Genomic DNA, 23,830 nt, shown 5'->3' with positions numbered 1-23,830 from the left:
TGGGCCTGCCGGAAGTGGCGCAGCGGCAGGGAGGGGCCCTTCACCGCTCGGGCAGCTGAGGCTCGGCGCTCGGGTTACCCCTGCAGCGACGCCCCCTGGTCCCACCGACACCACAGCTGCTCCCGCCCCTTCGCTCCCCGGCCGCGCCATGGGCACCCGCGACGACGAGTACGACTACCTCTTCAAAGGTGAGGCTGCGGGCTGCCCCACTCGCCCCTCGGTCGCCTTTCGGGGGGCCCGGGACACCCCCGGGGGACTCGCGCGCGGGCCGCCCTGCACCGAAATGGGCCTGCCTCAGCCCTTCCTTCGAGGGGGGGCTTTCTCCCGGTGTCCCCGCGCTGCCGCTTCTGCCCGGTTGACGAGGCGCCCCCGCGTAGGCCCTCGCTGGCCTCCGCACGGCGGCCGCCCTCTCCCGCATCGCCTTCCTCCGCCTTTTCCGGGGCTCCGAGGCCCCTCAGGGGCGCTCCCGCCGTCGACCTTCCCTGTCAGCCCTCTCTCCCTCCGTAGACGCGCATCCCTTCGGCGAGCCCGTCCCGCCCGCGTCCCCTCCGCGTCCCCTTCCGCCGGGGCCCCTCTGCTCGGGCGCCGGGTCCCTGTGCTCCCCGCTCCTGACAGCCCCTCTCCTCGGGCGGGCGCCCCGCCCCACCCGCCGGCCTCCTTGCACCGGGGCCCGGCCTCGCAAAATCTGGGCGGCCCGGTGGCCCCCACCCGCACCCACACCCCGCTGCCCCCGCGGCTCCCGCGGCCGGGGACCTAGGGCCACCCCGCCGACTGGCAGCCTTCGCCCTCCCTGCCCAAATCGTATTTCTAGCTTCCGCGTCGCCCGTGCGACCCCGGAGCGGGGGGAGGGGGCGGCCGGAGGATGCCTGTCACCCACGCGCGCCCGACGCCCTGCCTGCTAGACTTCCCGCTCGGGCCGCGACCCCCGGCGAGGAGGCTGCGGATGGGTGGCGGCTGCCGCGCTCGCCGGACCCGCGGGCCCGGTTCCTGAGCAGGAAAGGCGGTGCGCTGCACAAATACCCGGCTTGCTTTATCACCTCGCTCGGCTGGCTTCCTGCTGCTCCACTGGGAGGATCCAGGGGGCCGGTGTTTCCCGAACAGGAAGGGAAGAGACCGCGTTGGCCTCCACACCTTTCCCAAAAGGTCGGGGTGGTGGGGGTGGTGGGGGTGCTGGCGATGTTCCTTTGGCCCTGTGAAACAGGCAGACGAGCTAGAGCAGCGCGCCGTGCCCTGGAAGCAGTTTGGAGGGTACGACGGAGGGAGTGCATGGAAGGACTTGCTCGTGAGTTAGCCCGGCACAGTCGAAACAGGTTGTGTGTGTGTGTGTGTGTGTGTGTGTGTGTTTAATCCACAAAGACACAGGGTACCGTTTTCGATGAGAAGAGTACAGGAAATGCTCTGTTGTTGTTCAGTGAGTGCTCTCGCATGCTGATGAGCTTTCTCCGCTTCTGAATGAGGAGGGCAGCCATCAGAAATGTGCGGAACAAAGATCCTTAGCAGGGAGGAAGAAGCCATTGCTGTTGGAGCTGTACAGAGGAGGGTGGAGTTTAGAAAGAGTGTTAGGCACGGGCACGGTGCCTGCTTCAAACTTTGCCATTGGGTGCTGGGAGTGATTGACTGCACCAGGCAGGACGCCGTCCTCTGCTCTGCCAGTACCTTGAAAATCTTGTTTGACTAGCTCATCATCACTTAGTCCTCTGAGCCCAAATTAGCTATTATAGGTGTGAGACTAACCATCAGTATCCACCCTTGCCCCACACTGGACAGGCATTCCCAGAGACCAGGGTACTTAATGCGTTTGTCAGAGATAAAGGGGAAACTGAGATTAGTTTTGTACTGTAGACTGAAGGCATCTGAGATGATGTAAGATTACTTTTGAGTCCTTGGAGACTTTGGGGCTTAGTCATTCAAGGGAGGTTTGTTGGTGTGTTTTTTAAAGAAGACACTAAATTACCTTGAAGTAATTTGGGACGAGATAGACTGGCCAGAGTATTTCTCCTGTTTGGCTTGTAACTTGAATGTTGGTTTCAGAAATCCATCTCTTTTAAATTAGTAATAATAATTATACTGAGTTGGTTTAAGGCATTTAAACTTATACCAAAAAAATTAGACCACTTGTCAGTGATTGAGGTGTTTGGAATCACACAGACGTTGATCCAAATCGTCACTCAGGCCTTGTATTTGCTCTGTGACCTTGGGAAAATTCACCCATGAAAAGGAAATCAGACCCCGGACCTGCTGTCAGGATCAAAGGAGATCGGAATTTTAGCTTCTCTAAAGACTCAGTAAATATTAGTAATACGTTACTGGGGTTCTTGTCGCTTTTCTAAACCTGAAGTTATAAATACTTGAGTGTTTAAATGATTTAAGAAAAACCCTAAAAACTAGGAACTTGTAAATTATTTAATGTTTCATGGCTAAGTTTCATTTTGTTGTACATTTTGCTGTTTAAAGTTAGGATGGTTAAGGAAATCTGCTGATACAGCCTTTTCTTTTTAAAAGCTCTTACAGGATATGAACTTAAAAAAAACTTTTGTGCTTATTTAGCCAGTTATTTATGCCCTACTCATATCTTGACGTGAGGAAGAAAAATGTCACTTTTAAGTGGTTTCATTCTACAGAGACAAACTATCTTGGTAAGAAGGTTTATGTAGCAAACTAAATAGTTGAATTGGAAGCTGGTTTGTAAATTTAATCAGTTGGCAATGAAAAGGTATTTCCATTAAGATAGAGTGCAGTGGTTGCGATGGGAATTTAATGTGAGAATAGGACAATTTTAAATTATGAATTTGTTTTTGAACTTCAATTTTAGTTAATATCATCAGGAGACTTTTTGGTGGCGGGGGCGTTTTATTTATTTATTTATAAGTCATTTTATTGGGGCTCATATAACTCTTATCACAATCCATACATATGTCAATATGTATGTAAAGCACACTTACACATTCGTTGCCCTCATCATTCTCAGAATTCGCTTTCCGCTTGGGTTCCTGGAATCAGCTCCTCATTTTCCTTTTTTCCCACTCTCCTTCCCCAAATGTTTTATTTTTTTTAAACTTGATTTTTAAAATTTAAAAACATTCACTCTACAAGTGGTTACACACCCTGTGTTTAGGCCATGTGGGCAACGTAAGTGAAGTCCAGCAAGTGAAGTCCAGCGGCCTCAGTTAAGAGTTCCTGTTTACAAATAAACGTGGGAGATACCAGGCTAATTGATGCCACATTTGGATATTATGTAAGCTATTGCTTCCAGCATTTTGTTTTCAGTTTTATTGAAGGTCAGTAGAAAGGATCATAGAAACTTGACTGTCTTGCATCTGGGTAGCATTTCTTTCACAACTTATGATTGAGCAACTGGAATTCTGCTGGATCTGAAAAAAACCTGTCTAGACTTTAGCCTTATTGAATACATTTTATTTTAAAGACTTGTTGAAGCTGGACTAATGGATAACATATGTATATTTTGCTTTTGTGGCATGATAGGATGTTTCACATATTAATGAATGAAATTGAGTATTCAGTATTAGAAGTGATACTTAAAATCCATCAGATGAAGTGAATCAAGTGATGATAATACTGGCAAGTTATTTTAGAAATGCTATTTGATTTAGTTTGGATTATAGAGGTTTAATATCCAGATACCATGATTTAGTTTGGTTATATTATTTAGTGTTTGCTATTGGATGTAGGTATGAACTATTTAAAATATAAATTCTTTTAACTGAAGATATTAGTTATGTAAAACATTAGACCCAGCCAGTTGCCATGGAGTTGACTGACTCACGGTGACCTCGAGAGTTGTCCTAGTAGAACTGTGCTCCGTGGGGTTTTCATTGGCCTCCTTCTGAGCTCTGCCTCCAACCCTGAGGTTGTCCAGGGTGCCCAGGGACTGACTTCTAAGGAGGAAAGCCCCTGCACATTCCTCGCATTTTAAACCCTTTGGATATCATGTAAATCAGATAAACTACTTTGATTAGAAATTTTTCAAATAGACAAAAGTCCTTGAAGTTTTGGGTTGTTTTCATGATCCTGAGTACAACTCTGCATGTTTTGATTTCTCACTTGGTAACCTGATGTGTGCCTCTTTTTGGCAACATGGCTCTTAGAAAACTACTATATTTTGTTTGTCTTTTAATTCATAACCCTTTCATGAGTTGCTACATTTAATTTTGTAAATATTGTTCATGTCTAGTTAACTATTTTGTGTTGTAAAGCATTCTGTGCTAGTATAAATTATGAGTTTTGAGTTATTTTTAGGTAAGGTTTAATAATGATATGCTAAGGGGAAAATTCTATTACTATTTGGTGACAAAGACTTGAGGATGTCTATAACGAACAGAATCGTTTGAAACTCCTGGAGCTTGTGTGTGGGCATGTGTGTGGAGGTCATCTTTGAGTTTGTTCATTTATAATTTTCCAAAGGCATTGTCGTTTTTTATACGTTAGGCACTTTTTTGTTTAAACTAAGTGGTTGTCCCCTGAATCACTACTTGATATCAAAGTGCTCCCTGCCTTTCGTCAGTTTGGCTCACTCTGGGTGCCTTGTGTGTCACTGTGATCCTGGAAGCGGTGCCGGTGGTATTTCAAATGCCAGCGGAGAAGACAGGTTTTCGAGGAGCTTCTGGAACAGCGATTCTCAACTTGTGGGTCGCTCCCCTTGCGGGGAGGGGGTTGTCGAACAGCCCTTTCACAGGGGTCCCCTAAGACCATGGGAAAACTCATGTTTCCGATGGTCTTAGAAACCAAGACACCGCTCCTCTATCCGTCTCCAGGCAGGTCCGCCCACATGTAGATAAGCCCACATACCAGTACCCAGTGTGAAGACTGTTACCCGTGCCACACCATGCTGCAAAACAAAATTTCATTTGTCATTAGAAATAAATAGTTCAGTATATATAATTACATATTGTTTTTGTGATTGATCACTATGCTTCATGTTCACTTTCTAACAATGAAAATACATCCTGCATATCAGATATTTGCATGACGATTCATAACAGTAGCGAAATTAAGGTGATGAAGTAGCAACGAAAATAATGTTATGGTTGGGAATCACCACAACATGAGGAGCTGTATTAAAGGGTCGCCGCATTGGGAAGGTTGAGAACCACTGCTCTAGAATAAGACAGACTAACTAGCCAGTGAGAACTCGAGCGATTGCAATAGAATGGTGCCTGCTGGATGTAGTGTTGGAATTCACTATCCTCAGATGTTCATGCAGATGTTCTCAGTCCTGCTGTATCAGGAGATTGCTGTGAATTGGAGCGGACTCAGTAGCAACTAACAACATTTGACGTGAAGTAGAAGTGTGACTTCTGGTTCTACCTTTCCCTGTGCATCCTTCTCAATTCAAAGTTGGTTTCCTAAACACAGCATCCATCCTCTTCCTGTCTTAAGAAACACAATCAGTAGACTATTAAAAAATAAAATAAAGTAAGACTATTACTGAAATTAGAATTTGACCTTGAAAACCTATTTGAAAGTGCCGCATTGTCTTTGTCTACTAGTCCCTGATTTTGACATCTCCGGGATCCCCCCAAAAGCATTTAATATTATATATGCCACAAGACCTTTGCTAACCATCTAGTCGACTGGATAGTTAGAAATAACTATCCGTGCTGCATGGAGTCACTGCGGCCTTGTGCTTTCTTGCTGAATCAGTTGACAGAGGGAACCAGGAAGATAGGCATTTGATAGCACACTCTGCAAGACTGTTCAGAGGCCACCTTCCATCTGATCCTGTGGCAAGGAAGTAAGGCTTAGTGGACTCTCTGTGCCCTCTGGCCGGAGGGAGTACTTTGAGCTCTCAATTTTTACCTCCCTCTCCAGCCTTCCCACTAAATTTCTGGTCTTTTCACGAAAGTAAACTTGGTGTTACTGCATACTGGATTTTTCTGTTCCTGGTGGCTAAATCAATTTCACGTGTTAAGATAGGTTTAGGAATCATGTCTTCCCAGTAATGCTGGTAAAATTTGTACAAAGGGAAAGCTGTTGCTTGCCTTAAATTCTATAAGCCTATGAATTTATTTACTTCTTTAAATTCAGGTGGAAAAGGCTTTAAAGCAACTTGTCTTACCTATTTCCCTATTGTTTTTGAAATGCTAAGAATAATAATGCTTTGGGTAAAAAACAATCTGTTTTAGTTAGTAATTAAGCTTTCTGTGGTAACTATAAGAAATGATTTAATCTAATTAAAGCTTATTTTTAAAAAGATTCCTTAAAAATTAAGTGAAAGTATATGTATGCCTTGCTTGAACATTGACTGAGAATACACAGAATTAGTAGCTTTCCAGGCTCAGTGTTTATTGTTAGTGTCTTTTGACTGTTTGATTTTTGTCTCTAGTCTCCTGTGCCAGTCTGATAAATGCAATTATTAAAGGGTCATAGTCGATTCTGTGATCTGGGTGCTTCATGCTTCATGTGTTTTATTTTGCCTGAGGTCACGCCCATGTCCTTTATGTGACGAGGAAGGAAACACTCATTCCCTTCTGACACATAGGAATGTCATATATTGCCCACTTGCTTGAGAGTTTTTTAAAGTTACTTTAAGATAATAAAGTTGGTATAGCACCAATGGTAATTAAAACTTTAAACCCTGTCATCAGATTCTGTGGGACCTTACGGATTGATACCGGGTCAAGAACGGGCCACTGAACTTCCTCTCTCTCTTGGCCCTTTCTCTTTTTCCTTATGTACTCTGAAGCCAAACTTCATTCTGTTGAAAGCATCTCAGTATCCTGAATATGTTTGCTTTCTTCATTTTACATTAAGTTCTTTGTCTTTTCAGTTGTCCTTATTGGAGATTCTGGTGTTGGAAAGAGTAATCTCCTGTCTCGATTCACTCGAAATGAGTTTAATCTGGAGAGCAAGAGCACCATTGGAGTAGAGTTTGCAACAAGAAGCATTCAGGTTGATGGAAAAACAATAAAGGCACAGATATGGGACACAGCAGGGCAAGAGCGATACCGAGCTATAACATCAGCGTAAGTCTCATGAGTCAATGTGTTTCAAGTTCTGCAAAGTAGGTTGCCATCAAGTGATTTAGCCCATTAATTCTGGCAACTGCAAAGCTTGGTGCTTCATGTTTTGTGCGTGGGGTGGTAGTGGTGGTGGTGGTGGTAGGGAGGAGGAAATTCCTTTGAATTCTAGGATTTAAGACTTTGACATTTACTTATAAATATATTTTTTAAATCACTGATCCATATTCTGAGTTTTCCTTGGTGTGTGTTCATGTCTATCTTGTGATGGTTAACGGTTTTCTTTTTCTGTTTCCAGATACTATCGTGGAGCTGTAGGCGCCTTATTGGTTTATGACATTGCTAAACATCTCACGTATGAAAATGTAGAACGGTGGCTGAAAGAGCTGAGGGATCACGCTGACAGTAACATTGTGATCATGCTTGTGGGCAATAAGAGTGATTTACGCCATCTCAGGGCTGTCCCTACAGATGAAGCAAGAGCTTTTGCAGGTTAGTGATACATATCCCTAACATAACCCAAGACATTAAGGGGATTTTGTATTTTCAAAATATTTAGTCTTGCAATTTGATATAACCCCTTTAGCTAGGGTAGTAAGTTACAATACTTTCAGGAAAAAAAATGGATATTAAAAACTTAGCAAGAATTATGTGTTTCTTTTTTTTTAAAGAATTGTTTTGAAAATTTGATATGACTCTGATTCTTTGCTTATTGCTGACTCATTAAAGCATTGAACACTTGTTGCCAGGAAGTTGAATGTAAATGGTAGATGCACATCTGTCATTTTAGTCTAATACTGCCAGTCTATTTTTGCAATATGCCTGTTTTTTTTCATACATGGCACTCTGTGTGAGTTGAAAAAGCAATGGCTATAGAGGATTAGCCAGTCCCTGGCCCAGTCCTGTGCCAGAACGCAACATTATGCATTCTTGGCGAGTAAAATTTGTGACTTTGCTCTAGTGATGGTGTTATGAGTAAAGTTTTCTATAAGTTTTTCAGTATCTCGTAAAAGAAGCAGTTTTATTTCAAATAATATAATGATAGAATTTATCATACCATAGCTATGTTGTTAACAAGGAAGATAGTAAATAATAGGGGATAATCAATACATTTTGAATTTTTAGAAGTATCTCACTGCCATAGAGTCAATTCTGAATCATAGTGATCCTGAAGGACATGGCAGAACCACCCCTGGAGGTCTCTGAGACAGAAACTTGATGTGACTGGAGTTTTTGTGTCTCCTTACAGAAAAGAATGGTTTGTCATTCATTGAGACTTCTGCCCTAGACTCAACAAATGTAGAAGCTGCTTTTCAAACAATCCTGACAGGTAAGATTTGCATTTGCGATTACATTGCTGGGACTTAAAAGTTTTAGGGGGAAAAAAAGTTTTAGGAAGGTAATTTAAACAAATCATCAGAAAATGGGAACTATATATGAAACCATTTGACTATAACTGTCACTTACCAACTACTATAGCAAGGCCTGTTGAGAATACAGGTTAATTACAATCCTGGTTTGCCGAGTTTCAGTCATTCTAGTTCAACTGGTTTTCATAGGGAAAAAAACTTTGAAAATTTGTGATTTGCTTACTTCAGTGAATGCGTCCCATATTTATGGTCAAAAGCACCGAGTTATGCCCAAGTGTACTTTCAGTGGAGAAACACTAAGATCAAGGCTATGAGAAGATATAAATGTCGTTTTGAAATTCAGTCAGGAAAGGCATTGCTTAGGTCTGAAGTGTTGCAGAAAAGGCTTCGGGGAAATGTACACCTAAAAGTTTAAATTAAAAAGTGAAATGCTCTTGTTATGGACCCTGGTGTCATCTGTTCAATAAGACAAGTCAATGATTTCACTTAGAATGGTTCACAAAAATAGTGGGGAAGGAGCAATGTACCTGCTGTCTTGGAATGTGGTTGTGCAGACCAGGCCAAGTTCAGGGATAAGAAAAATTTTTTTCATGTGTTGACCCTCCTTAATCTGACATCTTATTAGAATGATCAGGTTATCAGTAAATGTAATCTTAATCTTATTACTGAATACTTTTATGGTTTTTTTAAGTACTTTAAAATTGTATATTATTTTTAAAACTCGATTTGGGATGCAATGTTAACATATAGTAGTCATGTGTTGGCTTGTTTTAAAAAGTCTGTATAGACAAGTGGCTGAAAAAAGTCTCCCATGATAATGTAGCAAGACATTGAATTTACTCTTTGCATACTGTACTTGAAGGAAACAGGCTGTTAGCGGTAAATATCATCATACTTTACTGTCGAAGATGTAAGGGCTGAAGCTTAGAGTGTAGATGAGTGAGCAAGATTTGGGTTATAGCCTGGCTTCTCCACTTGATAATCTTGAGCACATTAGTAACCTTTCTAGACCTTAAAAATAAGTCCAGGGGAGTAGTGGGGGAGGGAAGGGAAAAAAAGAGGAGCTGATCCCAAGGGCTGAAAGGAAAGTAAATGTCTAGAAAAGAACGATGGAATAGATGTACGAATATGTTGGACCACACTTGATGTGTGGTTTGTAACAAGGGTTGTAAGAGCCCCCAATAAAATTATTTTAAAAAATAATAAGTCCTTCACCGGTGGAATTAATTGTTTGAGTAGGCATTCTAGTCTTTGTTTTTATAAATACCTTGTGATATGCTTTCACTTGACTGCTCTATTGTAACTTAAGGATTTTTTTTCTTTTGGTGTCTGTAATCTATAGGAAAATAAGTTTGTAATAAAAACCATATTTGAGGACCAACAGCCAACCTCATGCTCAGTGGGGAAAAGCTAGAACCATTCCCACTGAAGACAGGGAGCAGACAAGGATGTCCCCTGTCACCACTCTTACTCAGCATCGTGCTGGAAGTCTTAGCTAGAGCCCTCAGACAACAAAGAGAAATCCAGGGAATCCAAATAGGCAAAGAAGACGTGGACTTCTTTCTATTTGTAGATGTTACGATACTATATCTAGAAAACCCAAAAGTCTCCACAAAAAGGCTGCTGTTGGCAATTACATCTTACTCTGATTTCTCTTTGGTAGCTATCATTTGTATCAACGATTGAATCCACAATCACATTTTAAAGTAAAAAAAATCAGCAGTTTCCCAGCAGACGTCAAAATGAGTACATGAGGTGTAGTGCATGTGTAACAGTTGGCTAGTTCCTGGTAAACAGTGAATGAGCAACTTCAGGAGCGGAATGACGAGTTAAGGCATGCAGAAAACAACCCCCAAACTCCTTACAAAGAAAATACTTTAAGAAAAAAAGAAAGTAATTATTAGTGATTTACATACCTATTTATTTTATGAGATTTCTATTATCAGGAGAAAGGCAAGTAGAACTAGTTCTGGGGTTGAATTAACTCGTCTTGGAACTCTATAGCTTTTCTGTAGAATCGTCTCTGTGTTAAGTTTCATTGCAGGTTATTTAAAGCAGGTAAATTTGATTTAATGTGCAGTGCCTTTGCAAATCCTACTTTTTCCCTTTTCTCATTTGGACTCTCTTGAGTTAACATGTACAGTACTCAATTGAAATCCTGGAGTTTCAGGCTTTTCCTATTGCCACTTTGTCCCTAATCCCTGTGTAGCTAAAGTCATTGAGAACCTTCACAGCTTTTAGCTTCTTTTGCGTTTATGATGAATAAACAGCTTGGATGGCTGTGAGTCTTTTAAACCTCTGAAAAATCTTATTTGAAAAAAATTTACTAGTCATTCTTCATTGTTGATAACTTTTTTATGTCCTGTCAGATCTCTGTCTAGCTCATTTTTGTTTAAATCTAGTTTAACTGTTATACATATCATTTTGTAACAGTAAATATCCAATACATTCAAATGTAAACTAATTAATAGTGATATATGTATTTAGAATCAAGTTGTTTTGTCCCTAAAGATTATGACACAGCTGATTATTTTCCTTAAAATTCATTCTAGTTAGAACTAATTTTGCTTAATAAATGTCACTATAAAGCAAAGATGATTTTCATGTAATTTACTACCACTTGTCTGTATTCACTACTGCCTCAGCTTCTTGAGTCAATCTCAGTATTGATCTCGGGTTAGAGACCACTGCGTGCATTAGGCAGGGTTGACTAGAGAATCAAACCAGTGACATTCATATGTGTAAGAATGAGCTTTATATCAAGAAGTAAATATATATTGAGAAAAGGCCCCAGCCCAGTCCAACTCAAGTCCATAAGTCCGGTACAAGCCCTTAAGTCCCTCTTCAGACTCACGCAGCCACCTGCAATAATGCAAAATGCAGAAATCTCAAAGGCCGGTGGGTGTGGGTGCACAGTTTTGTGGATCCAAGGGTGGTGGACACATCGTCAGGGCCCTGGCAGGTCCCACAGTGGCTCGCCAAGAGGAAGGTGAAGGTAGAGAGTGAGGGGGAGGGAGGTTTCTAGGCCCTTCTTAGGAGCAGGCCATGCCCTAAGGAGAGGCACCCTCAGTGACCTGATTGGTTGCAATGATGTAACTACCACACTCGATGTAGCATGAGACACCTGTATTGTTTTACAAGTGTTATCTTGTTCTTAACTTCTGTAGACCAGTGGAAGTATTAATATGTAGCATAGACTCACTCACTCACTCACTCTCCCACTAACTTACTCACTCTCACTCACTCACTCTCCCACTAACTTACTCACTCACTCACTCTCCCACTAACTTACTCACTCACTCACTCTCCCACTAACTTACTCACTCTCACTCACTCACTCACTCACTCACTCTCCCACTTAAAAAAATATGTAGCATAAAAAATGTATTTCATTAGAGTTTAATTTTGTTTTAATGCTAAAATAATATTAAGGAAACATTTATATTTTGATGTTGGAAGGAAAATTGGTGTTAATTTTTAAGATGCGAATTGGAAGATGCAGTTATGAGTCCAAAGTTAATGTGATTTTAATTTAAAATATAGATTTAAGGCATTCGTGATATTACATTTGACACAACTTCATGACATAATTTTTCAGAAGATACCTTGTAGAGACCTTAGTTTTATTGCAGTAATATCTTTTAATTGGCGTGGCTGTTTTGTTCTAAGTGTATGAAAACTCTTTAAATATGTGCCAGCATATCAAATTTCAGCTTTTTTTTTTACTTTCAAAATTTATATGCTGAGCAGTGGGATTGAAGATCTATCAAAAGCTTCTGACTCAAGTAATACTGGAAATTGTTTTATGTTATTCTCTGTTGCCATGTGAATCTAGATATTTTTGCTGTAAATTTCTACATGTCACACTAAGCTCTCTTTTCCTGTGCCATATATAACTTGATACAACTCTTAGAGTTGTGCTTATTTGTGAATCACTTTTGACTCAAAATTACATTGCAGCTAAGCAATACTATATGTATAATATTGATAAAAGTTTCCATTTTGCCTTTATAATTGAACCTGATGCACCTAAAGAAATAACCCATTAATAAGAGTTTGAGACTAAAAATTTTACATAGGTAGGTAAACTTCTTAGTCATTGTCATTCACTATGGGATTGATTTGCAGTTGCAAACTACAGATTTACCATTAGATTTGAGATGGATCATTTAGATATATACTAACTTCTAAACCTCAACTCTGAGATTTTGTTACTTCTCAGCAGCATAGTCTCTTCCTAGTCCTTTGATACCTTGTTAAACATAGAGAGTAAGTATTTTAGCGGGATACTACCCAGAATTCCTGATTACAATGGGAAGTGTAGGCTGGAGGAATACCTCAAGCCTTTGCTGTTATTTTTAGAGCAATTGAAGAATTTTAACTCTGCTTGTTCACCAATTTGAAACAGATTCATTTGAATTATTTTGCAACTAAGTCTGCTATTAAGAGTACAAATAGGTATATGCTCTTTATTTTGCCTTAACTATTATGTAGTAATATCTTAATTGATATTTAGATCTTGTCTGTAACAGATCCTGCTATAATAATAAGGTAGAATTTCTTTTTCTTCCCCACCCCCCCCCCACCCTTACCTACCCTTTAGACAGGTATTGGTTTATCACATTCCTTTAGTTCTGAAGGAGAAGGTGCCCTTGGGAGAAAGTTTCTCAGATCTAATTTAGCAAGTAACTAGCCCCGCCCCTTCCCCCGCCTAAATAACCTGCTCTAATCTGATAATAGCTAGAAGGTAACCTGCTTCCTACTTTCTTATCAAAGGTCTCGCGCTCTCTCAAATAACACACTCAGCCATAAGTGACGTTAAATAGATAATTTATGAAGCCTTGTAGTGCTCCCTGGTTAATAAAATAATAGAGTCCAGGTAAGAAGAGTCTACCTGGAAAAAGATTTTCTCCATCATAATTTTTTGACCAACACTTTCCTTTTTATTTATGGTGTTGTGGGTATTTTTATGAACAGCATCATTGTGGTGACCAGAGAAAGTGCTACAACAATTCATTTCTAAACAATAGTATGCAGCATTTGCAAGCAGTTATACAACACTGCTCAAATTTCTTGCTTTGTAAGGAGATCGCTTTAATTATTTACCTCCTTATGGTTTCTGAGAAGTCTGCCCTTGCCTCTCTTCCAGTATTACGCATTCTTGCTTTTTATGTAAGAACCTACAATTGGGGGTGAGAGAGGGAGGAGTCTCTCTGAACAATTTGTAAAGAAGTTAACACTTGTGTTCCTGACATTTAATTATTTGACTGAAAAGGAAAAGCAACTCTATTCAGTGTTGGAATATATAAAGAATGGATAGTCCAGTTAAGCAGTCAAGTTGATGATTATCTTCTTCCCTTACCCACTAGCCTGATTGAATTACTCTCCTCCTCTTCACCCTGACACTCTCTTCTCCTATCACTTTAAAAAAATAAGATTTTTTATCATTTGCATTAGAAAATGCAAACTCACAATGGAAAATTTGAGTGTAACTTGACTTCCCCCCAATTTAACTACTAATCTACTCTTGATAACACATTTTACATGTTATATGTATACTATATTCACATAAAAGCTGCATTTTTAATACAAGATAAAATGTGGTTCATAAAAATCCACTACCCCCCTTGTCCCATCACCCATTGTCCCTCCCCCTGAAAAAAACACACTGCCATCAAGTCAATTTTGACTCATCACGACCCTATATAGGACAGAGTACAATTGCTCCTAAGGGTCCCTGGTGGATTCAGTGTTAAGTCAGCAGTTCAAACCCACCAGCTGCTCCTTGAAAGAAAGGTAAGGCTCTTTTTCCCCATAAAGATTTACAGCTACAAATGTGGTGAAGAAAGCTGATGGCGCCCGGCTATTAAAAGATATAGCGTCTGGGGTCTTAAAGGCTTGAAGGTAAACAAGCGGCCATCTAGCTCAGAAGCAACAAAGCCCACATGGAAGAAGTACACCAGCCTGTGCGATCATGAGGTGTCGAAGGGATCCAGGTATAAGGCATCATCAGAGCAAAAAAAAAATAAAAATCTTACCATTGTGAATGAAGCAGGGAAGTGCAGAGTGGAGATCCAAAGGCCATTTGTCGGCCACTGGAGATCCCCTTGCAGAGGGCTCTAGGGGAGGAGAGGAGCCAGTCAAGGTGTGATGTTGCACCGATGAAAAATACAACTTTCCTCTAGTTTCTAAATGCCTCCTCTCCCCCGACCTCCCACACTATCACGATTCGAATTCTACCTTGCAAGTCTGGCTAGATCAGAGGAGGTACACTGGTGCAGATAGGAACTGGAAACACAGGGAATCCAGGGTGGATGATCCCTTCAGGACCAGCAGTGTGAGTGGCGATACTGGGAGGGCAGAGGGAGAGTGGGTTGGAAAGAGGGAACTGATTACAAGGATCTACATGTGACCTCCTCCCTGGGGGACGGACAACAGAAAAGTGGGTGAAGGGAGACATTGGGCAGGGCAAGATAAGACAAAATAATAAATTATCAAGGGCTCATGAGGGAGAGGGGAGCGGGGAGGGAGGGGAAAAAATGAGGACCTGATGCCAAGGGCTTAAGTGGAGAGCAAATGTTTTGAGAATGATGAGGGTAATTAATGTACAAATGTGCTTGACACAATTGATGTATGTATAGATTGTGATAAGAGTTGTATGAGCCACTAATAAAACGATTGAAACAAAACAAAGATGACTGTCTAGAAAAGAATGATGGCATCATATGTACAAATATGCCTGATACAATTGATGTATGGATTGTAATAAGCATGGTAAGAGCCCTCAAAATGATTTTTAAAAAAAGATTTACAGCTTCACAAACCCAATATGTTGTTGCAGTGGGTGTGAATCAACTCAGCAGACATGGTTTGGTTTGGGGTTCGAGCTAGTTTCTAAGACTCAGTCTTCATGGGAACCGAGTCTGGCTGGTCAGTTTAAACTGCTGGCACTGTGGTTGGTTAGTGTAGTTGCCTGATGTTTCATCTGCTGTGCCACCAGGGCTCCTCTCGTGTCCGGTATGGCTCCAGGTTTTTGATCCTGCTGACATACTTCAATAGTGAACCTTCCCTGAGACTCATTTATCCTGGAATGGCGGATAGCTGCAGCAGCGGGTCTCAACCTACAGTACTCACCAAGCAGTTCAACTTTTTTTGGTATTAGAACTTTTCTCTGCTGTGGGGGAATGGTTCCACCATCACTAATGTATGGATCACCTTGTGTTATTCAAGGGTTATGGCATTATTACTAAACATGATGGAAGATACATGAGAACAAGGAGTGATCACTTTTTACTGTAATACCCTATTTACTGGAGAGATGAACTGCTTAAGTGGAGATGATTACTGTCATGCGTTTAAAAAAATTCATGTGTACGTTGACCTGTGCAGTTTAAACCCTGTGCTGTTCAAGGGTCAACTGTAGTTAGTAATAACCTAGCTTTTTATCCTCGAGGTTTCTACACATTTGAACCATTACCAACCTTTTCAAACAGATACTCTAAAGTTACTCCTCTCAAAAAACACTTAAGAAAAGATTACATTCACTGTTACGTGTTTTTGTTAGTTTATATATTTGACTTCAACTGGAGGGGTATTGTTTCCTAGAGATATGTGTTAATGACATTTTCCCTTTTACTTTTGTTATGAAAACTACCATATCAAAAGTAGAACAGTGCCATGAACTCCCACATCGCCATCAGCAGCCATTAATCAACTTATAGCCTATCTTCTTACTCCCTCACTCATTATTTTGAAGCAAATTGCAGATAGTTCATTATTTTACTTGTAAACATTTCAGTATGCATACCTGATTAGCACTTAAGGCAAAAATAACAAAACACCTTTGAAAAGGGCAGTGAAGAGGGAAAAAAGTCAGTGACTCTTTTTTTATCATCCGTTATCCAAGTAATATTGATATTTCCTGCACAACTCTTACCACAATCCATCCATCTATTGTGTCAATTTGCTGTACATTGGTTGCCATCATCATTCTCAAAATAATTGCTTTCTATTTGAGCCTTTGGAATCAGCTCCTCATTTTTCCCCTCCCTTCCCCCTTCCTCCCTTCCCCATGAACACTTGATAATTTCTAAATTATTTTTTGTCATATCTTACACTGTCTGATGTCTGCCTTCACCAACTTCTTTGCTGTCCGTCCCGTAGGGAGGGGGTTATATGTAGATCCTTGTAATCTGTTCCACATTTCTACCTCACCTTCCCTCCACCTCCCAGTATTGCCACTCTCATCACTGGTCCTGAGGGGTTCATCCGTCCTGAATTCCCTGTGTTTCCAGTTCCTATCTGTACCAGTGTACATCCTGTGGTCCAGCTGGATTTGTAAGGTAGAATTGGGATCATGGTAGTGGGGGAAAGAAGCATTCAAGAACTGGAGGAAAATTGTATGTTTCATCATTGCTACACTGCACCCTGAATGGCTCCTCTCCTCCCCGTAGCCCTTCTGTAGGGGATGTCCAATTTCCTACAGATGGGCCCTGGGTCCCCATTCCACACTCCCCCTCATTCACAATGCTATGATTTTTTTTTTTTGGTCTTTGATGCCTGATACTTGATCCCTTTGACGCCTTGTGATCTCACAGGCTTGTGTACTTCCTCCATGTGGGCTTTGTTGTTTCTTAGTTAGATGGCCACTTGGTTATCTTCCAGCCTATAGGACCCCAGACTATATCTTTTGATAGCCAGGCACCATCAGCTTTCTTCACCACATTTGCTTATGCACCCGCTTTGTCTTCAGCGATCGTGACTGGGTAGGCTGGTGTGCTTCCATGTGGGCTTTGTTGTTTCTCAACTGTTTTAAACAGTATAAAGATGTTGTTTACCCATCAAGTTGATTCCCACTCATGGCAAAGAAATCCCTGGGTGGTACAAAGGGCAAAGTGCTCAATGACTAGCTGAAAAGCTGGTAGTTCAAGCCCATCCAGAGGCGCCTCAGAAGACAGGCCTACTGATCTGCTGCACAAATGTCACCGCCTCCAAAGCCCTTTGGAGCAGGTCTACTTTGTGCACGGGAGGTTGCCAGTGCCGTTTAGAGTAAGCTCCAAATAATGTCCGTGTACTGCAGAACATTTTGAAGACACTATTCTGTTTTCTCCTTTTATCCTTATAACTTTAAAAAGGTTTTGTTTTATTTTCACAGAAAGAATACAACAGATATTCATATACTCTTGATCTAGAAGTATTAACATTTTGCTGCATTTGGTTTATTTCTCCTTGTATGTATGTGTGTGTATTTTTAATACTGTTTGCTGAATATTGGAAAGCAGATCATAGATGTATTTTATTGCTAAGTACTTGAGCCTGTCTTCTGTGAGCAAGGCATTCTCCAGATGACCTCACAGTGCTGTACCGCATCCCAGAAATCGCATGTTCGTGCAGTGTGACCTGATATATAATCCATATTCAGATTTACCTAACTTTACTGATACCCTTCAGTTTAAAATGTTGTAAATGCATGATTTAGTCAAAGATAGCACATTGGTTTGATGGAACTGTTTTATATCTACACTATCATTACAGAAGCCAGTAGCCATTTGTAATGCGTCTAGTAGAATGGGAAGCTTAATTTGTTTTTTGTTAATTTAAATAGGTAGCTACATCTAGAATACTTACTTATCTCGATATTTTAAATAGATTTAATGCTAATAACATTTTTGAAGCATCTATGCTAATTAGCTTACAGAATGTCCTTTAATCTGCGTTTATCTATTTCTTCAATAATAAATTCAGTATAAATATGTTTGATGAGAATGCATATATTATTGACAAGAGTATATAGAAATGATATTGTGTCCATAATGTCCCACATGAAATGTAGATTGTGTTAATGTCTCTTAAGAGAATTTCCTTATCGAGTTTGTTGTTGTTGTTGTTGTTTTGGTTTGAGGGGAATGGTAGGAGCGAAGGTGGCAAAGGTACACTCTTTGCTTTTTAAAGGAATTTGTAATGCAATCAGAGGGAACTGTTTTTAAGCCGTACATTAAGAGAACAAATAAAGGATTAAATAAATATACTTTCTGTGGAGAAATTTAGTAAGGTTTTTGTAAACAAAACAGTTATGCTTGACTAGTAGCCAAAAGTTTGATTGCTCAAACCACCCAGCGGCATCTTGGAAGAAGCTTGGCAATCTGCTTCTGAAAGTTCACAGTCTTGAAAACCCAGTGCAAGCAAGTCTGTATACATATGGGGTGCCGCCATGACTCAGAAACAGTGCCATCGCAATGAAAGACAGTAGCACTCATGACATCCTTGATCTTTTCAAAACAAAAACAAGTGGAACCTACTGAATCATAATGACCCTACAAATATTTATAGGAACCGACAGCCTCAGTTTTCTCCTTTGGAATAGCTGGCGGGTTTGAACTGTTGCCTTTAAGGTTAACAGCCCCAGTGCCTAACCCAGAGCACCACCAGGGATCCTTATTAAACCTCTACTGTGTGCATGCTGTGTGTTAGAGACACTTCAGTGAGCAAGGCAGCTGTAGTGTTCCGTGTATGAGGGAGAGGCCTATACTAAGCAATTCATCTTGATTGTAATGAAAGAAAAAAGAGAGTATACGTACAAAATCTTAAGTTGCTCGTTTGGGTAATTAATTTTTAGTTCAGAAGAGTCGTTGATGATCACATTGTTTATCCTTCCCTTCTAAGAGTTCTCTATGGTCTGAGCATGCTTATGAAGCTGTGCTCAGTACTTCATATCCTTGAACAATACTTTATCTTAGAACAAAATCTGATCTGGTTGATGTCCCTTTTCTTTTTGCTTGAACAGTTTGATATACGTGTGTGCATGTGTATATATAGTGGTGGTGGTGAGATCTGCTTTTTAACAATTTTTTAAAATTTTATTAAAAAAAAATTTTTATTAGGGGCTCATACAACTCTTATCACAGTCCATACATACATCAATTGTGTCAAGCATATTTGTGCATTCATTGCCCTCATCATTCTCAAAACATTTGCTGTCCACTTAAGCCCCTGGCATCAGGTCCTTGTTTTTTCCCCCTCCCTCTACACTCTCCCCTCCCTCATGAACCCTTGATAATTTATAAATTATTATTTTGTCATATCTTGCCCTGTCCAGCATCTCCCTTTACCCACTTTTCTGTTGTCCGTCTCCCAGGGAGGAGGTCACATGTAGATCCATGCAATCGGTTCCCCCGAGATCTGATTCTGTAAGCTATGTAAGACCCTTACACCAAGATATATTTAATTGCCTTTGGTGGTGAACTTTTCCTCCTAAAATGGAAAAAAGCCTTCCTACTCCTGCTGCCGCTGCTGGGTGCTGTGTATTGGTGCCTACTCGTAGAGACCATAAATGTTGCTTGGTCCTCTAATTAGTAGCTGTTTGAAAGTAAAACTTAAAAATTGATAGGTCGTCCAGATGGTTTTATGTTCTCAAAATCAGTCATTATTGCAAATGTACTTACATGTTTCTGTTTACCACTTATTGATGGGTTTATTCACGCTCAACATCGCTGCTTCTTTTCTTCATTCAGAGATATACCGCATTGTTTCTCAGAAGCAAATGTCAGACCGACGCGAAAATGACATGTCTCCAAGCAACAATGTGGTCCCCATTCATGTTCCACCAACCACTGACAACAAGCCAAAGGTGCAGTGCTGCCAGAGCATATAAGGCATTCTCTTCTCCCTAGAAGGCTGTGTACAGTCCATGTCCCAGGTCTGAGATTTAAATATATTTGTAATTCTTGTGGTCACTTTGTGTTTTATTACTTCCTCACACTTATGAATTTTCCCATGTCTTAAGTCTTTGATTTTAGCTTTATAAAATCATTTGTCCAAATGACTGCAGCTCTTTTTCATGCTATGGCCTCACTAGCCTTAGTTTAATAAACTGAATGTTTGGATTCCTCAGTTATTGTTTACTTCTCATCATGGTAGCCTGTCACTGTAGGACAAAGTAGAACTTGATCACTTGAAGGGCAGACCTATTGATCTTGCTCACATCAAACTATGAAGACATTAAAAATGGGTTGTTATTTTGCCACCGAGCGACTTATAATTAATACACATCTCTCTCAGTGCAGTATGTATTCCCCAAATCCAAGATTTGCCCTATAAGCATGGCAGGATTGTGAGAACTGGAAATGTTGCCTGTACTCTAGAAGTTACTTTCTAAAATGCCTTAATAGGTTTGTGCAAATTCATAAAACTTGTTTTTTGATTGTTCTAAGCATAGAAGTTGGCTGGAGAGAGGGGCACTTTTTTTCTGGAACAAGAATGATACTCATAAACATCCAAGAATGATGGCTTGGGTAGTAGAATGGTGACGGGCTGCCTGGCAGGTTGGGAACTAAAGAGACTGGTGGCATTCCGTCTGAGGTACCACTGTGAACCAATGGTCAGGCAGTCCTTTAACTCAATCTAATCTCCCAGCAGCAGATCATGCAGCATATTATTGCTCAGGCAATAACTGGTTTAATGCTGATAGTATTAAACTTTTAAATGTACATTGTTTCTTAAAAAACCTTCAAGTAAATAAAGTGCAATTTAGTTTTATCCCATATCCATCACAGGCATGGATGATAATTTTGACAATGCTGATACTTGAGTTTTGCAGTCTGTTCTAGAATATAGTCCAGATAAGTTCTTGGGTTCAGTTTGTCCAAGGAATACAGTGAGAAGTTAATTTCTACTCAAGTGGTGTCACTTAAAGGCATGTACTTTTTTAGTATGGAAGATGAAATAATACCTTGAGTTTAAATAGAATGCATTTAGGCATTATAAAAACTTAAAACTAGCTTTCTTCCACTATATTATTGAAACCAATGGAGCAACTAGTTTCTCATTCTGAAATGTGCACACTAATATTTAGTTTTACTTCTTGTGGGTAATAGTAAGCACTTTACTCTGCAGTGATCTGCAAAGTGTGTCAAGTGCACAGATCCTATTCGGGATGGTGGGGCACCCCAAACCGTGTGTGTATGGGCTTGCACAGACGACGATGCTGGGCAGTTCGTCTGTCTCTCGCGGTGCTCATGACGTGTGGAGTGCACGGAAGGCATTGCTGTAGTCAGTCAGTTTGGTTTGCTTCTCTAGTCATAGGACCATTTTCCTGTATTGGTTATGAAGAGACTATTATCTGTTTGTAAATGGCTACTTTGTATTTTATGCATGCTCTGTAACTTTTTTTTTAGTTGTTGATTTGGAATATATCTACCTTCTAATAAACATTTACAGGGGGACTCCTTCTTTATGTTGTCATATTACATTTTTCCTTTGAGTGCTCTGGATGCAGCTATGGAATATTTCATTCCGATGAGTAAGAGTATAAGGCCTTGGTCATCAGTAGAGTAACTTGAAGCATTAGTGTATGAATTCAGCTTTAATTTTAGACATGCAATTCAGTTATACTTTTATAGACAAAAGTATTACCAAAAATATCAGGGATCTTATCTTTGTGCTTTTATGTATAACAGTGTCTTCTAGTCCAGGAAAAAGCTTCATTTCATGTTTATTTTACTCAAAGTTGGTAGTGATTTTTGTTTCACAAAATTATTTAAGAAACGTGGACGAGTCTAGTAGTAAATCAAATGTGAATAAGATAACGCTGGCTTTTTACTAACTGTTGCTGAGTGCTGTCTTGGGGAGAAAGCCAAGGAACATGAGGTCTGAGGGACATTGCTTTGGTTGCATTTGTAACGCGTGTCTTATTCTGAGCAGTACCTTGGAAGACAAACTGTCTTAACTAAGGAGACATTGGGTTTTTAAATCTTAGGAGAATTCAAGACTCAATGCCGTTTGGAAGTATTTTGCTGTTTTACTCTGCTTTATTTAACTTGAATGACTACTTCTTGTAGTCTCCTGAAAATCCTTAGCCATGTGTCTTGGTTTAAATTTTTATGTCACTATTTTCTAGTGCTGTCAGTGATTCCTTCTAATAGTAGTTGTCAATGTGTAAGGGTAAGCTTTATTTAGCCATTACATTGATTATGCTAAATAGAAATTCTTATAGCTCATAAGAGGTGCCAGCCCGTGAGTTATGTCAGGTCTTTTAAGTTCCAAAGGGTTCTGCAGCAAAGCTAGATTTCCTACGTGCTTGCAATGCTTGTCAGAGCCAGCCACACTGACCATTGGGCCAATGAGTGCCACCATTTTTGTTCTCCGTGGGTTACCACAAAGAGATGAAACGTTGGCCTATACATGAAGTACTTAGTAAGGGAGAGTAGGTGATTAAGAACTACTCCAACTTGTTAGATTTCAGTTGATGGACATTTTAAGGTACAAAAAATAGATATTGGTCATTTGACTTCTTACAAACATCATAACCCCCCCCACACAAAAAATAATAATATTGGGAAAATAAGAACTTCACATGGACTGTGCATGGCATTCATTTCCTGTGTTAAGAAAAGTGAAAACTGGAAGTTGCTCTTTGTTCCACACCGTTTATGGGCAGCATAAACTTAGAGTAGGCATTCTGACACCAAAGCCTAGAAGGGCCTGCTTTTCTTCTGGTTGAGGCGGGGCCGCTCCCCCCTGTGCGACTTGACAGGGTTCTTTCCCACCCACCTAGACTGTAGAAGACTGGTGGTAGCAATAAAATAATATAAAAGGCTAATTACCTTACAGCTTAGGTAAGAGACCATTAATTAGGCTGAGGTAATTTTAATGGAGGACACTTTGAGTAAAACCATTTATTTTCCTGAAAATGGAATTGGAGGATGGAAAAAGAATGTTTGGAAAGACACTTTATACTGGGCATATATTAGAAAGTAAACAAAGTAATTTATGTAATCATGCGAGTTACAAGATTAGAAACTGCTCGCTGGCATTCTAGGGCACTGGACTGGGTAGGAAGATGTGGGTTCTGTCCATAGCTCTCTCCCAGCCCTTTCATCTCCGAGCCCCAACTTTCAGTTAATGAGAGGTATGGATTAGATCATTTCTGGGGTTCATGCCAGCTTTAACTCTTGTCATTCTGTGAATGAACTCTTTCTGCAGCTACTGGTAGCCAAACATTTGAACTTGAATTTAAAGTTCAGGTGCACACTTTGAAGGATGTCTTTGGTCTGATCACATTAACTTGATTGAAATGCCATCTTTATTTCCATGTGAATGCCATTAAAGAGGCTGAAAGCTTTCAGAACGTTTGCAAAATGGCTGTCAATTTCCATAATGATGCATCAAAGTGCCATATGGGCTAAGTGGGGAAAGTGTTTGACAGGTTGCTATGTCAACTGTAAATTGGGAACTACTGATTTTTTTTCAACTTTTGCTGTTTAAAAAAAAAACCACGGGATATTAATGTATACACCACACTTTAAAATATATACAGTATGTTAGAACTGAAATTTTAAAATCATTTGAGCTTATTTTTTTCATTGCCTCTTCTAGGAATTAACAAGGCAGATCAATGCACAGAACCAGCTCTCCAGTAGAAAGATAAAATTAAATCCAAGTGTGTAGGTTTATATATACATTCACATGATAAGAATGGTATTTAGC

General features: G+C 40.3%; 1 protein-coding gene across 1 annotated transcript; it reads left to right on the top strand.

Annotated features, from left to right (window-relative positions):
- Nucleotides 1–29: 29 nt before the first annotated feature.
- RAB11A (RAB11A, member RAS oncogene family) lies at nt 30–21,567 on the top strand. Its single transcript, XM_075535408.1, has 5 exons — nt 30–188; nt 6,788–6,983; nt 7,276–7,469; nt 8,227–8,307; nt 19,858–21,567. The coding sequence occupies exons 1-5, from the start codon at nt 149–151 to the stop codon at nt 19,995–19,997; spliced, it is 651 nt and encodes a 216-aa protein (XP_075391523.1). The 5' UTR covers nt 30–148; the 3' UTR covers nt 19,998–21,567.
- Nucleotides 21,568–23,830: the final 2,263 nt, after the last annotated feature.

The sequence above is a fragment of the Tenrec ecaudatus genome, chromosome 17, assembly GCF_050624435.1.
Source record: "Tenrec ecaudatus isolate mTenEca1 chromosome 17, mTenEca1.hap1, whole genome shotgun sequence".
Taxonomy (NCBI): Eukaryota; Metazoa; Chordata; class Mammalia; order Afrosoricida; family Tenrecidae; genus Tenrec; species Tenrec ecaudatus.
This window is presented reverse-complemented; position numbering and strand designations above follow the sequence as displayed.

Bases quoted from the DNA above. Each gene is read 5' to 3' on its own strand.
- RAB11A (XM_075535408.1), top strand. From the start codon at position 149: ATGGGCACCCGCGACGACGAGTACGACTACCTCTTCAAAG. The intron at 6,984-7,275 runs GTAAGTCTCATG...TTCTGTTTCCAG, and splicing joins TACCGAGCTATAACATCAGC to ATACTATCGTGGAGCTGTAG. The intron at 8,308-19,857 runs GTAAGATTTGCA...TTCTTCATTCAG, and splicing joins TTTTCAAACAATCCTGACAG to AGATATACCGCATTGTTTCT.